At 32.4% G+C, this 16,871-nt stretch overlaps 1 protein-coding gene across 1 annotated transcript; it reads right to left on the reverse strand.

The window, feature by feature from the left end:
- Positions 1 to 6,417: 6,417 nt before the first annotated feature.
- Positions 6,418 to 8,975, reverse strand: LOC129953903 (uncharacterized). The gene is made up of 4 exons (XM_056067440.1): positions 8,602 to 8,975; positions 7,933 to 8,544; positions 7,655 to 7,871; positions 6,418 to 6,662 (listed from the first exon to the last, which is right to left on the reverse strand). Exons 1-4 carry the CDS (start codon positions 8,830 to 8,832, stop codon positions 6,469 to 6,471), a joined length of 1,254 nt encoding a protein of 417 aa, XP_055923415.1. The 5' UTR covers positions 8,833 to 8,975; the 3' UTR covers positions 6,418 to 6,468.
- Positions 8,976 to 16,871: the final 7,896 nt, after the last annotated feature.

Raw genomic sequence — 16,871 nt, forward strand, 5'->3', positions numbered from 1 at the left:
AACTTTTTCAAAGGAATTTGTTGGCCTGAAATGCAATCTCGCATCACAATTTTCCCATCAGAAAAGGTTTTTTAAATAAACCTTTCTTAAAATAAAAAAAAAAAAACATGACACGCTGAGTCTTCATTTGACTTTATCTGAAGTTTTGGAAAACCTTGAATAAAATTCATTTATGTTTTGCAAAACTTTGTTTGGTAAATTTAATTTTTAATGCTTATTTCGAATCCGAACTCCGATATTAGCAATAGGTGCTCGAACTCAGAAATACTCGCTTTCAACATTATTTTAATGGTTTTTTCAATATATTCCAAAAACTTGTTATTAAAACTATAAGAATACAAATTTGCAATAAGGAGAAACATTGCTACCGATTTTCGTTTTTCTGTTAAGCGATCTCTTGAAGTTTATATATGGCAGGTGAAACCTTAGAATTTTTGAGAAGTAAGTAAGATACTGAACATTTTTAAACGGAATATTGTTATTTGTTACAATATAATGAATGAATCAACATAGCTTCAAAACCTGTATCTCAGAAAATGGATGCTATAGATTGATTTTGAAATTCCAACAAAGGATATCAAAACTCTACAAAAAGTAAAAATTGTGTGCCAGACGCAAAACCTTGATGATCAGTGTAATTTGTCCAAATTTCTTAAAGATATATCCTACTGTATATATAAACATTTCTAATTTTGCAGTTTAAATTAAAAAAATTAAAAAAATGCTACTGGATCGGTAATAAAAAAAGGTAAACAAATGACGCAAAACAATGAGTTACGAAAAGTTTATCAACGAATACAACTTTTTTTTAAACAATAAATTCAGGGGTATATGATTTTAAATATTTCTGCAAGACAAACAAAATGTTTAAGTTAATATTTGTAGAGATTAAGATTCTGACTTGAAATTTGTAGACCTATTTGAATCTCGAAATGGAACAAAAGCCACCGTAACCTTAAATTAAAAGTTTAAGTTAAAGTTTACAATCTGACAAGTTAGAAATTTAGCTTGTTTGTTGGGCTTAATGAAAAAAAAGATTTTTTTTTTTAAATTAAAGAGAATGCCTAAAAGAAATGTTCTTTGTGTTTTTTGTATTGATTGACTTATAAAAAAATCTTAATCATCTTTTCGGAACAAACATTTAACCTATTTGGAAAAATTGTCTTAAATAATTAACAAAATCATCTTAACCCAGGAACTTATGGCTTTAATATTAAATTTTATATATGTTGAGGCATAGTGGACGTGTTTTTCTTTTAAAAGCTGTATATGCCCGAGTCGAAATTTTGGCCCTATTTTCGTCCCAAAATTCAGGTTCTCCGAGGTTCAAAGAGATTCAAAAGAGGATCACTTACTGTTAACATGTTGGTCCTCATTCGAACGTAACAGTGACAATTATTGCACAAAATTCGATGTTTAGGATCAAATGAAGCCTCAATTGAACCTTTTTAGCTTTTTTCTTTGTTCATTTACTCTCTCTTTCTTTCTTCCTCTTTCTCTAAGACTAGTTTATTAGACTCTCTCTCGCTCTCTATCTTATTTTCTTTTCTCTTTCTCTATCCTACTTACTTTTGTTCTTTCTCTCTCACTTTCCTTCATTTTATTTATAAGGAAGCTTTTTTAAAAAAATAATACAAATTATATTTTAATTTTATTCTCTACTAGCGGCTCGGTACGTGCTTCGCTACGTATAAGGCATAGTAATAAAAAAATGATTAGGTATTAAGTTAATTTATTCAAACAAAAAATATTTTAAATTGCTAGCTATTTAAAAGTCCCAATGATCCAAATTATATTATATTTATCAGCAAAGAGTAAGAACTAAAAAAACTAAACCCATATAGACCCACTATGGTGGGTCTATATGGGTTAGTCTAAAACAATTGGATAAACAATATTTTTAGTCTTTCAATTTTGATCATAAATAAATAAACATTTGGGTGTACTGACTCTAGAACAGGCCACATAAAGTTGGCTGTGTGAAAAACATGACATGATTCCTCCAAATTGACACCACAAACATGAAATTTTTGCCCTTGGGCCTTATTTATGAACATCGCAAATGATAAACGCACAGGATATTGTAATCTTTTGAATTCAAATGTCATGTCAGTTGGAATCATAGCGATACTCGGTATCAAACACACTTCTCCTTTTGATTTACCAGTTAAGATTGTAGCTTCAATCAAATTTGGCTATAACTTTTTCACTGCCAATCTGGTGCTATTACACAGTTTTGGTGGATTAATATTTCGCAATAATAAAATCAAAGAACCAATTTTCAGATTCAAGCAATGCGGTGATATACCAGCCGGTTCTAATGAATGTAAAAATTCAATTCGATAATTCATTTCCTCATCTTGATTTATAACACTGTCAATTTATTTATATGTCGTGACTACACCTGGCAGTTTCGCTTGCATTTTAATTTAATGGCATTGATATGAATGTTTTTGGTGCTAAAATGGTGCGTTCTCTCAACCAATCATGATTTCTGTAATTCTGAAGAACATTCGGAAAAACACATTCAATCAACTCATCTAAAGATTGCGCAATTGTACAAAAATTTTTCGGTAAAGTGATCAATCCATTGGTACTGTCGATTGGTAATTTGGCATCACCAATTTCTAACAATTGTTTTGATAACTCATGGGCGTTGCATCATTATGTACATAGGTGAATACGCATATTAATGTTCAGTGTCAATTTTCGTAAACATCTCCAAAGAACTGATGACTTCAAACAGTAGTTTATTTCATCGGTAGGAGCTGATCGAGGAATGATAGGCAATGTTTCACGAAAGTCAGTTGACAACATTATCAGAGCACCACAAAAACAGCTGTTTATTACCACTTAGATCTTACATTGTTCGATCAAATGCTTCTATTGATTTTTTATTCGCCATTGTGCACTCATCCCATAAAATAATTGACGTTAATCGAACTTTTGCCATAACAGAATTTCTCCAAGAAGCAAGTTGGAGTTTCAATCACCCGTACATTCAATGGTAATTTTAATGCAGAGTGTCCGGTGCTACCACTTTCTAATAATGTAGCTGCAATTCCCGAAGATGCAAGTGCCAATTCAATTTTCTGTTCCGATCGAGTAGTCGCTAAAATCAATGATGCAACGGAAGTTGTCATTATATTCGATTGTACAAATAAACGTATGTAAATCATTAGAATTTAACTCCTGCACACGTTGCAATTCACGTTAAAAAAAATCATTTGTCTTACGAGTTAGTGCGGTCATACCCAATTGTGCTAATGCTTTATTTACAATCGTTAGACACATATCTTCAATTATTATTACAGCTTCGTTGTACACTTCCAATGTAATCAACGAATTGGGATTTCTTTAAGTAAATTGATTGTATATGGGAGTATAAAAAGATGTTGATTTTACACCTTTTCAAGTTTTTTTTTTTTAATTTTCTCTGTGTACAAACCTTCTTTGGACTTCCACGAATAATTAAAGACCAAAATTAGCCAAATCGGTAAAGGCATTGTTGAGTTATAACATTACAACGAAAAGTGGCATTGATTTTTATGTATATAGATTTATTTAAGAAGTTTTTATTACTCTTATTGATTATCTTCGTTGGCTCCTTCGACTGAACCAGCTCCATCGTTACCATTTTCATTATCACCAGCTCCATCCTTGTCATTTTCAACATCATTGTTGTCATTGTCATCATCTTCAACAGTGACAACAACAAAAAATGCAAGTAAACGACCAGATAGGCTTATTAAGTATGAAAAAAGGATGATATCTATTTTATATGTTGATAAACCTTCATTTAGGACGAAATAAGGTTCAAAAATATTAGTAGAAAAACGGAAAGAATTTTAAAGATTCATGTAGGAGAAAATTAGGACGATGGGAATATGAGGTTCATTTTGCTGTATTTAGGAGCGAATGAGGAGAAAAGATACTTTTTTAGGATCAGAATAGGGCCAAAATTTCGACTCGGGTAACCTGCAAAATATCTTGTGCTGTTTAGATTATTAAATTATTATAATCGGTCTGATTTGTAGCATTTAAATTTTGAAATTTTGAAATTTCTCTATGTTTCAAGATCCCTAGAATTCTAATCAAAAGTTTTTGGAGGGATGTTTGTGATGTGTACATTCGTCTCTTACGCCACTTGTTCTCAAGCACTAGTAAAGATATCGACTTAAAATAAAATAAGTTTCTCTCCAAAAATTTTAATCGGAAAAAGCTTGATTTATTAAATTTTTCTCTTAAAATCGTTAGAGTTGTTTTTCAAATTAATTATGTATATATAAAATTTTTCATTTTTAGTTTAAAAATAAAGGGTGGTTTTTTAATAGCTATAGAAAAGTTAAAAAAAACATATAAAATTAAAAAAAAAATGCATGAAATCTTTATTTGAATCGATATTATTTCTTGCAAATGTTGATCTTGACTTCGCCTCAAATGGTCCATCCGCTTAGTCCAATTGTGGAATACTCTTTCCAAAATTTCAGCCGGTATCTCACGAATAAATGGTTCAATGTTGTCTTCCAATGCGTATCCCCACAAAAAATAATCTAAAGCCGTTAAATCGTACGATCTAGGTGGCCAATTGACCGGTCCCGAACTTGAAATAAAATGTTCACCGAACTCGTCTCTCAATAAGTCCATTGTTGAGCGTGCAGTGTGGCATGTGGCACCGTCTTGTTAAAACCACATCTCATGCAAGTCAATTTCTTGCATTTTGGGCAAGACAAATTGGATATCAGCTCATGGTAGCGCTCACCATTCACAGTTAAGTTACGATTCGCTTCATATTTGAAGAAGTACGGTCCAATGATGCCACTAGCCCATAAACCGCACAGAACTGTGACTTTTTCTGGATGCATTGGTAGCTCTTGCAATTTTTCTGGCTGATATTCATTCCAAAATCGACAATTCTGCTTATTGGCCTACCCATTGATCCAAAAATGAGCATACCCGCTCGCTGGATGAAGCACGCGATTAATTTTCTTAACAGAGCACGCATTTTGATAATAAAATTCAATAATTTGCAAGCGTTTTTCACTTGTAAGACGATTCATGTTTTCATTATAGACCAAACTGAAGGTGTTTGACAGTGAAAATACGAAACTTGCGTCAGCTGTTAAAACCATTGTTGCCAAAAAGGTAATAGCTAACCAATCACCCTTTATTTGTAGTATGTAGTTTTTTAGAGCTTTCTTTAAAATCCAAAAAATAAAAATTGACATTTTTGATCATCAAATATTATTAAAGCAGATAAGAGCCTGTGCAAAAGAAATAATTATTTGTATGCATTAGTTCTTGAAAAAAGCTTTAAGAAAAAAAAACTATTCTATCATAGGTACCCTTCTGGAGCAATACAATTTTTTTTTATTGAAAGAAACCAAGTTAAGAAAAATAAGGAATGTAACGATTCGATTTTGATAAAATTAAAATTTTCAATTATTGACCAACAAAATTTTGTATATTCACTACTGTTATTTACAGTCGTTAAACAAATTAAAAACACCTAAGGCGAATCTGCTCAACTTGAAATTTTGAACTCATTCGACCCAATGGCTTAGGCGGTAGGAGCAAGGACAAACAGATAGACAGACGGAATAGGGGACCCATTTTTTGACTTTCTTCCCTCGTAATGTCACATTGGATTGAAATCTCGAGTTCGATTTTTTTTACCAAAGCAAAATCTGCCATTTAGTTCCTATACGCACAAGTAAAAAAGAAAAGTGAAACACTTTATAGGCTCCTAGTATCTCTTGACCTTGTACCGCTATTAACACGTTTTGTATTTATAAATAAAAAAAACTGAAATCAAATATTTTGCTAATAAATAATTATATTACCTTCAAAATGTAATATGTCTTGAAATCTGCTAACATTTTAAGTGTTATCAAAAAATAACACACACAATTGTTAAAAACTAATTTTCGACCCGAATAAATGAAGATATTGACTTTTGACAATTTTGTTTCCTTCTATAAAAAATATTGTTGTTAACATAAGGTCTTGTAAATAGTTCAGCTTAAGATTCAATTTGTGGGATTAATAATACCTTAAGCTGGAATATTTTAGTTCAGTCTACAAAAGTATCAAGAGCAGTAGACCCCCAACTAGAAAGGTTTGACTACTTTTTATTGTAAAATATCTCTTTTGTTGAGGTGCTTATATGACCAAATTGATACGGTCAGGGATTACTGTCATAAGAAAAAAGTTTATTTTAAGACAATTTTTTCTCTTAATTGCGAAATTTTTTTTTTGTAGTGTTTAAGAAATGGTTAAAGGTTTTCCATTTTAATTTTTGGATTTATATTTAAAATAATCCCAAACAAATTTCGGGACTTCCTCTAAATCGGAAATTTAAAATTTTATCGTAATAAAATTCTTTAATCAATGTTAGTGAAGAGACACAAAATCAGATTCAATGGCCAGGATTTCTTTATTTTTTGTTTTCAAACAACATTACGTTTTTTAAATATCCAAAAATCCACTCAATTCGAATTCTTTCAATGTCCTCTGCAAATATGCTCGATACTTTAAGTTCTGAACGTTTTCTCGACGCATTTTATCACCTTCATCGGTACGACTTGTAAGGTTTTCCAGATTTTCAAAACTTTCAGCTTCCATTAAGATTAAAGGTGTGAGACAAGTTGAAGCGATAACACCTTTCAAAAAATAGATTAATAATAATAAATAAATTAGCATATTAAATAATAAAGCAATTATATGGTCGTTAAAAAGTTATAACACCAGAAGTATTTATAAATTGTGGTAGGTATAATTAATAAATTAAAACATTTGTCTTAAATTATAAAACTGTTTGGAAAATTTTCTCATTAAATATTTAAAGTGCAATTGAAATAAATCCCTTCTAATATTTATATTGTTGAATAAGTTAAATTTTATTACAATATTTGTAAATTATGATCAGTTGGAGACTCTTATTTGTCATTTGTAAAACAAAAAGAAGCTGCACGTGACTCGACGATGACGAACACGCATTGTCTTAGATAAATTGCAATCTTATGTTATAAGCTTTGAGATTACTGCATTTTTAAAATATATTATTTTATCATTTGAGATTGTTAAATAAACAAAATAAAATCAAATAAATAAAAGTAAATACAAATTTTAAATAAATATAAAGATTTAAATGATAATCTTTTCAAACTCTTTATGTTTCTACATTTCTACACGTGGTGAGAGGACATTCTTATCAAATTGTATTTTCTCATTCATGATATATTCGAATTATTCTTACCATTGAGACAGTACAGAACGCTTATAAGACTTTTAAAAACTGCGTTTCACATACCCTTATAGTATTCATGACTTGGATAGGTTTAAAGCTCGTTACGCATTCATTGAAAATTAAAAATTATCGGCTAAAATGTTGTCCATAAAGGTTATCTGATCTCGTATTGAAGAATTGATTCAATACTTAAGGTTTTGAAACTAGAACCCTAGTCCTGTTCTTCATACAGAATTTTAATATTTGTCTACACAGAAAACGAAGTTTCAACAATTTTTAAACTGATATTTTTAAATATGAATCAATTCCGTTATAGTATAATTAAAATTAAAAACCAAGCGTTGATAATTCCATAACATTTCCTAGTTCTTAAGTTTTAATTCCTTACTAAATACCATCACTCACCAATCAAACTATTTTGAATAATTTCAACGTGAATATCTTTCAGAGTAGGAATCTTTCCACTATAATTCAGTTTTTCCAAAGTTTCCTTCAAATGTCTGTGATATTCCCTCACAATGAACTTAAAATGCACCTTTCTAACATTTTCATTCATTGACCCAAATAAAAAGTAATTGATATCTGTTGCTGGTGAACCGAAATACGCCAATTGATAATCTAACTAAAAATGAAATTCTGGTATCATACACGAAACACCAATTTTTGTCCAAGAATTCTCTTACCAATATGACATCTTGAGGTTCCAAACTAGTATCATCCAATCGAAACATCAAATTATTTATCCAAATATCAGCTAAATTGAAAACTTGAAATCCATTCACATGTGTATCGTACATTGCCAAACTTTCCTGCAGTACATTCTCGGCCAATTTGAAAAGTTTTTCGGTGATTTCTTCGAAACCCTTCCATTGGGCAACTTCTTCGGCTACACAACGAATATTAACCGGAAAAAATCCCAGAAAATCTTTGCGATCTGGATTTCTTGAAATCGGAGCTTCATTAAAGAATTCCATTAGCTTGGGATCTTTTGCAGCCAATACTGCCGAACAAGCATGCATTTTCGCAAGTTTCTCCATTGTTGGAAGGACGTAATCCAAATTAAGAAGTCGTTGCTTTTCAAAGGTCTTGAATCCACTAACTTGCATGTCCTCGAGTATCAAAAAAGGTTCAGGAGTTTCGGTGGTGTAGTAGCAAGCTGGTGAAATTTTAGTACTATCACCAATGGTCGCTAAGAGCTCTTCAATTCTTGGCAGAATTTCCTTGTAGCTGAGAATTTCACGATGAAATAGTTTACTCTTCTGGGCTATCATACCACTGTAGCCCTTTGGATGGTCCTGCAACGTTAATTTGATGTTTTATTCTTTTTAAATATAACTTTAAGAAGAACTCACTTTTATGATAACAGAAAATTTCCCAGGTTCAGCATTTCTCACCAAGTTAAAAGTTGCCCTATGAAGTTCACTAGCAAAACCTTCTACCTTACCCGGCGAACACGCACTCTGAACGATCATATTCTTAACTAGAATTGTGTTGTCTTTAAAATATTCCTTGAGAACGTCTTGAAGAAAGTCGGATGTTAGCCATTCAGGAGGTTGATAGGTTGTTTTTGATCCTGTTCCCATTTTTGTGTTGTGTTTATTTTCAAAACCGAAGCCGAACAAATTTATAAAAAAAAACTCAATCACTCTTCAAAACAATCTAAGAAAAAATACTACAGAGTCACATGGTTAGGCTCACAGCTACATAGTTGACTGGGTAAAGCTTTTTCGTCACGATTTCTTTGAAGAGTAAATGAAACTCACGTGGTGAGAATGTATTTAGCTTTTCGGTCTTATTTTTGTTGTATTTTATTCATATTTCTTGAACTTAGTGCTAAGAATTCAAATAAAACCAGCTGATTAGATACTGCATGAATATTTTGAATGATTGATAGGGTTTTGTTGTTTATGAATTCAAGAGCGAAAGCTTTTATAGAAGACTGAAATAATGACATTTATGAAATGGCAAATTCTAAATACTAGAGGCTGAGCTTTTGAATATATTTATTTAAACAAATTTTAGGTTTTAACCTGACAGATTTACTTAGACATTTATTTTGGTATTATTTAATAATATGTGTTTAGGTTTAAAAAACACATTAATGGAGGTGTTGGTAAATAAAATAAGTTTTCAGAATAATTTGTGTATTAGGGTTCTTGTAAATAGTTTTGTCTCGAATTGTAGAAACAGAGTAAGCCCTTATTAAAAATTGAGTAGGATAAAATATGACGTTTTATCGTACTTTGATTTACTACTTTACTTTACTTTATTAAAGGTCATAGAACCTTTTTCTGTCGGTCATAAATAAATTTTGTTTACAGATAAAAACATCCAAATATTCAGAATGAACTTTCTGAAAAAATCTGTGGATTCATTGTACTATATTAATTTTAAAAGACCTCAAAAATCTCGAACCAATGTCCAATAAATAGTACATTATACTTTATTATATTAAAAAATTGTTCAATTTACAATTTTTATTAAACCAACACAAAACTTAAAAAAATGTTTGTCGAATATTAAACAAAAAATTAAACTACTTCAAAATTATTGTATACATCAAAGAATAAAGTTTTTGACATTGGTCAAATTTTAATAAAAATTTAAATGACTGTCTTTTTTACAAAAAATAAAAACATTCAACAAAATACTACTAAAAGTTTGTTAAAACTGATTTTCAACTTAAACATCTTGGCGAAATGCTAAGATATTTGCTTTAAACTAATATTGTTTCATTAATAATGTTGGTTTTAATATTTGGTAAAATTTGTAGAAAAAATCAATTAAGAGTTTTCAGAAACTACAAGTTTACAGAAAATGCTACACACAATTGGTAAAAACTAATTTTCGACTCAATTCAATCTCGAAAACATGAAGTTATGGGATTCAAAATTATTATATTCTATACCAAATTTTGTTTTAAACATAATTTAATTTTCTTTGAAAACTTCAAATGCTGTTTTTTTTTCTAAGAAATAAAAACTTTCAAAAAATGCTACAAAAAAACAATTATTGGTCACAATTATTTTTGACTACAAATTGAACTCAAGTTTGTCTTCAAAAATTTTAATGCTATTGTGGTGCAGAGTCTTTAAAATCAATAGAACACAAAACACGAGATCTTAACTATATGGCAGTTTATTTAAGAATCGACCCATACAGCTATTGATAGAAGCTTTTATAACATTTAGCATAATACGGTACATTTATGTAATCTTGAAGATCATACGATCATTACCATTGAAATCAAAGCAATGGAATTGGTTTCTATTTACTTAGCTTGAAGACAAAATATTGCAAGTATAAGACAGTATGGCTTGCAAGAACAGTGACTACTAATAAATTATCGCCTACAGATCGGCCATCCTGATCGTGAAATCGTCCCGATTACATAATACAAAATACAAATAATATAATATCGATAATAAATTCTTGAGAACTTATAAAATCATTTGACATGTCAATCGTGTAAGAACTTATAAATTTCGTGTAAATACATAGAATATGTAAAAAAGAAATTAAATTAAATGAACATTTAAATAAAGAAAATTACAAATCACATTCAAAGCAATTAAGAATAAAAAGTTAAATTATAAAAAAAATTATTTGTCGATAATAAATACATTGAGATTATTAGTGTGGGCGCATTATAAAATGAATGAGATTTATTAAGTTGACTTTTATTCTTAAGATGCATTCATCTTGTCATGCTTCAAGTCAGCGTTGGGTACCGCGTACAATCTCATATTGCTCGGAGAGCTTATACCTTTGTAAGGTAGCCGTGATAATTGTAAGCCGTCGATGTCACCAATAGTATATCTGTCATTAGGTAGGACGCTTTTAACCTCATATGGTCCTCGATATTTGGCCAACAGTTTTTTATTTATTCCCGGAGTGGTGACGACATTTTTTACCATAATGTAATCGCCAGGTTTATATTTTGTCGGACTTTTATGATGATTGTCATAATAAGTTTTATTTCGTTTTTGTTCCCTTTCAATATTGACTTCAGCTTCATCCCTAATGTCTTCCAAACTCTTTCCTTCAGAGGCTACCTTTTCAACTAAATATTCTCTGACCTTGTCACAAAACTCTCCTTTCTGATTTCTACCAAATAATAAGGTGCTTGGAGCAAAACCGGTGCTTCGGTTGACACTGTTGTTGATAGCAAACTCAACTTTATCCAAATGTTTGTCCCAACCACTGTTCGATGAGGCTTCACACTCTTTTGCAAGCATAGGTGTTATTATGCGGTTAAGGCGTTCAACCTGACCATTAGATTGTGGGGAGTGAGTTGCCACTTTAACATGTTGAATATTGTTGGCTTTCATATACTCAGCAAACTCCTTTGAGGTGAAACAGGTTCCACGATCTGATATTATGCGATTTGGTCTTGAAAAGTTGGCAAAATATGTTTCTAAACAAGATATAGCTTCTTTACTCTGAGTGCTTTTAGTCGCATATAACTTTGCAAATTTGGTAAAACCATCAACTACCACAAGAATATGTTTCTTGCTAGAACGGGAGTTAGGAAAAGGACCGAGATGGTCGATATGTATGGTATCAAAGGGAAGCTTTCCTTTGGGTATAGAGTGCAGAACTCCTTCGGTTTTTCCCTGATCCAGGGGAGAAATAGATGCATTTGAGACACCCTTTAATTAAAGTCTTGATCTTGTCCTTCATTTTAGGAAACCAATATAATCCGGACAGGTGTGCAAAACATTTCTCGACCCCTAAATGGCAAAGCGCTTCGTGGTGTGTTCTAATGACCTGATCCTCCATATGAGATGGGACGTAGAAAACTATTTTATCTTTAATCTTTCGATAAATCAACCCATCAACCATTTCATACAAAGGGCTTTCAGTCCTACTCAACTCTGCAGCAATTGAAATTATCTTAGGGTCAAGTTTCTGGGCAGCGGCTAGAACAAATTCAAAAGATTCATCGTCTATATGCATGATATTAAAAGATCTGCTCAAGGAATCCACATGTGACATGCGATCACTTTTTCTATGCTCGACCGAATACTCGTACGCTTGCAGCTCCAACGCCCACCTTGAGATACGAGGATTCAACGATTTTTTGCTTAAGGTTTGCACTAGAGCCTGACAATCTGTCACAACCTTGAACGGAATTCCGAGAAGATATATTCTGAATCGTTTTAATGCATAGATTATAGACAATGTCTCCAGCTCGTAGCTGTGGAATTTACTTTCAGCAGGTGTCGTACGCTTGGAAAAGTAAAATACCGGATGGAATCTTCCATCACTTTGTTTTTGAAGCAACACCGCTCCGAAGCCTTGCGCACTTGCATCACAGTGTAACTCTGTGATGTTATGTGGACTGTAAATTGATAAAACTGGGGCTGAAATCAATTTATTTTTTAACAATTTAAAAACTTCTATTTCCCTAAAACCAAAAATGAATGGAGCATCCTTTTTAAGTAGGTCGTATAAAGGCTTTGCTATGTTTGCAAATCGATAAATAAATTTTCTAAAATAAGAACACAGTCCGAGAAAGCTATGCACATCTTTAGTTGAAGTCGGTGTTGGAAAATTTTGAATAGCTTTGAGGTTTGCATCGTTTGGGCTGACACCAGCTTCGGTTATTCTGTAACCTAAATAAGTAATTTCTTTTTGTAAGAAAAGACATTTGTCCAACCTGAGCTGCAAACCCTTTTCAACGACTATATTTATGACTTCTCTAAGAATCTCCATGTGCTCTTCAATGGTTTCGGTGGCAATAAGTATATCATCTAAATAGGTCATGATTTTTGATTGTGAAATCATTTTCCCAAACAAATACTTCATGTATCGTTCAAAAACAGAAGGAGCATTTCGAAGCCCGAAAGGCATCCTTGTGAATTCGAACTGACCAATGGGAGTAGTAAATGAAGTATACTTCATTGAATCATCTTCCAGCGAAACGTGATAAAATCCGTTCCTTAAATCTAGGGTTGTATAAAACTTTTTATCTTTTAACCTGTCAATATTGTCCTCAATCAGAGGTAACGGGTAGTTGTCGCGCTGAGTAATTTTGTTCAACTCCCTAAAGTCAACACACAGGTTGAACTCTTTATTTTTCTTTTCGACAAGCACGATAGGGGACGCGTATTGTGAACTAGATTCTCGAATTATACCCTTATATAACAAATCTTTAAGAATCTTTTCAAGTTCAATTTTGTGTGCAAAAGGCAATCTCCGCGGAGGGCAATGAAACAAAATATCTCTAGACAAAACTATCCTCATCTTAAATTGACTTTCTTTCAAACAAATTTTATCAGAACTCGGGTGAAAAACTGGTCTTACTATCTCTACAACACTTTTTTCCGAATATTAAAAGGTAAATCCTCATTCACTTTAATTTCAAACTCTGAATGCTCATCACTGACGTCAATATTTAATATTTGGGAAACAAAATCTACACCATCATTAACATTACTTACAGATCCATGCAATTGATGACATTGACTCGACGAAATTACAGACTTATTGACAACAGCATGCGTTTGTTGACAATCACTTGACGACGACGGCAACGACAGACTTGAAACACGATGACTCTGGACATTGATAGATTCTGTTGATAATTTATTCTCTTGACTCTCAGCTACTTCGTTGGTTCTTTGCAGCACCATACCAATTTTCTCAATGAAGTTTCTACCAAGCACAACAGGATAGCTCATCGAATGATTTTTAACTACAAGTAAAGAGAGATTAGTTGGAAACTTATCAAAAAATATGAGAGAGTTAACACTTCCCAAGACACTAAGTGGGCTGTTGTTGACGCCGCAGTAGGAGCGACTGTTTGGTTCCAACGGTGCGATCATAAACGGTGACAAAAATTTCTCTTGAATAAAACTTATTGGACTCCCCGAGTCCAAAAGCGTTGTTAAAGTGATCGAACTTTCTGCATGGCCATGTACAAACTTATAAAAAACATCTTTCTCGAAATCATTAGCTGCTGACGAACGTTGTTTTCCAGAACCGCTGGATGCATGATGGGAAACATTGTTGTTGACTGCTGGATTCATCTTGCTGTTATCATCTTGAAGTGTCATAACCGGTTTCTTGCTGGGACAGTTGTTGGCAATGTGTCCCCGGCAACCACACTTGAAACAGGTGAACTCTTTCTTCTGATGATAAGAGCCACTAGCTGGAGCCACATTTGCGTCACGTTCTGTTGTTGTTGGGCGATTACTTGTCCGAAATGTATTGTTTTGTTGTTTGCTGCGATTGTACACTTGATGTGATGTACTGGGCTTTGCTGGCAAATTGTCACGACTGTTGTTCTTGTATTTCTCATACTTTCGTAACGCGAGCTTGAGCTCATCGATGTTATTGGCGTTGTAAAGAATGCTTTTGTTGACTTCTGTATCGGCAATGCCTTTGATAATAAATTGGATTAGGTCTTCTTCTTCCACGGGATTATGGGATGCGATTTCTTGCATGCACAAAACATATTGTTGAACAGTTTCATCTCGTCGTCTTTTTCTTGAGCTAAGTTCACGAAAGATATCAGCTTTTGTTACATAACACTTAAACTCACCAACGAGTGCGTCTCTCAGTTCTGTCCAGCTTCGTAACTTCAGGGTTCTCACGAAAAGCCTTGCTGTACCACTTAGGAGTCTCTTCCCATATATAAACTTTGTGCGGTCGTCTAAATGAAGAATTTCTGCATACTCATTGAAATGTTCAACCCACCGATCAATAGGGAAGTTATCATCTCCACTAAATGGACACATTAAATCTTCCATATCCTTGAAATTATGCGAAGCATGTGACTTTTGGTTTGAGTCTGCGTCGTCCATCTGCAATTGTCTCAGTTTCTGCTTCAGTTGAATTATCTCCTCTTTCTTTCTACAAGCTTCTCGAAGAAGGTTTAGCTCCTCATCAATCTCCTCGCTATCATCATTTGACACGTGTTCCTCTTCCATGTTTCTAGCTCCTTCAGGCCTATGTTCTTGAACCAGTCTTAAAAGATCTTCCTCTTCATAGCCTGCAACTGCTTCCTCTACACGAAGTCTTAACGTCGCTTTACTACCATAAGTTTGCATATTCAAAGAACGCAAAACATTTATGAGAATAGCAACAGTTGCTACTTCTAGGAACTGGTCGAATTCTTCTGGCATATTAACTTGTTAAATATTCTCGAAATTTAAAAATTAAACTCAAAATGACACTGTGGTAAGATTCCACTTCTGAAAACTGTGGTGCCGAGTCTTTAAAATCAATAGAACACAAAACACGAGATCTTAACTATATGGCAGTTTATTTAAGAATCGACCCATACAGCTATTGATAGAAGCTTTTATAACATTTAGCATAATACGGTACATTTATGTAATCTTGAAGATCATACGATCATTACCATTGAAATCAAAGCAATGGAATTGGTTTCTATTTACTTAGCTTGAAGACAAAATATTGCAAGTATAAGACAGTATGGCTTGCAAGAACAGTGACTACTAATAAATTATCGCCTACACTATTTTATTAATTCAAAAAAAAACTTTGTTTTACAATTTTTTTTTCTTCAAAATTTCGTTAAAAAATGTTCACCCATTTTTGAGATATTGAGTTTTACAAAATAAAAAATAAATATTTTAGTTCTTGACAAAAATTAAAACAAAATAACAGTTCTATGAGGAGTATGGGGCATCCTTCTGGAGCATTAAAAAATATATTTTTTTTCATTGAAAGGAGCCAAATTAAGAACACAAAATTAGAGAACATTTAATACAAATATGTCGGTTCGTTTTTGAGAAGTATAGAATTGCGATGCAATCGACCCAATAGTTTGACTGTAGAGACTAGGACTGACAGACGGGAGAAATCGGAAGACCCACATTTTTCGACTTCTCTGGAATTGAAATGTCATGTTTCATTAAAATCTAGAGTTCGACGTTTTTGACGTATGCAATATTTGCCATATAGTTTCTATATGTCCAACGTGAAAAGAGATATTGTAATCAATCTTATTTTATCATATGCAAAATACAATTGTTAACTTTAAATTAAGTTTGTATAAGGAAAGAAAGGAAAACTTTTTTTTTACAAAAAACAAAAACCTATAAAAACTCATAGAAAATGGGTTTCGACTAAAATTTTGAGAACAAAATTTTGTTATTAATATTTTGCCAAACTTATACAAATATTGATGTGCAGGAATACAAGTTATCAGTGTGGGTCGCATCCCACGCTTCAACTCTTGAGTTTTGAAGCGTTTTCTTAAATAGAAAATAATAAAAAGCCGAATTTGAACGGCTTATTTAAGAAAGCACTTTTCATGACAAGAATTACTCTTGGAGGATTTGTTCTTGCAAGAGGCAGTACCCGTGAAAAAGTCAGGGCATGTATTGAATAGAGCTGTAGCATATCGTATGTATTCGTTACTTAGTAACGGGTATTTTAGTTTGTACCGAGTAACGTTTCGGTACTCTGAAATAAATGTCGTTACTTTTATGATCTAGTTACTTTTGTTTAGGTAGTTATTTCATACTAAATGACGCATTACATACCAGCATAGAAAGTGGTATTACACTGTCATAATGTATCCTGAGATAGTGTGCTGTGTTTCGTTTTTCTGTGAACTGTGTGTGTCATATGTGAGTTCGAGTTA

The sequence above is a fragment of the Eupeodes corollae genome, chromosome 1 (assembly GCF_945859685.1).
Source record: "Eupeodes corollae chromosome 1, idEupCoro1.1, whole genome shotgun sequence".
Taxonomy (NCBI): Eukaryota; Metazoa; Arthropoda; class Insecta; order Diptera; family Syrphidae; genus Eupeodes; species Eupeodes corollae.

Excerpts from the sequence above, each read along its gene's own strand:
- LOC129953903 (XM_056067440.1), bottom strand. The coding sequence starts at position 8,832 with ATGGGAACAGGATCAAAAACAACCTATCAACCTCCTGAATGGCTAACA. Across the intron at positions 7,872-7,932 it reads AACCTCAAGATGTCATATTG|TTAGATTATCAATTGGCGTA; the intron begins GTAAGAGAATTC and ends TTTCATTTTTAG. Across the intron at positions 6,663-7,654 it reads TATTCAAAATAGTTTGATTG|GTGTTATCGCTTCAACTTGT; the intron begins GTGAGTGATGGT and ends ATTTTTTGAAAG.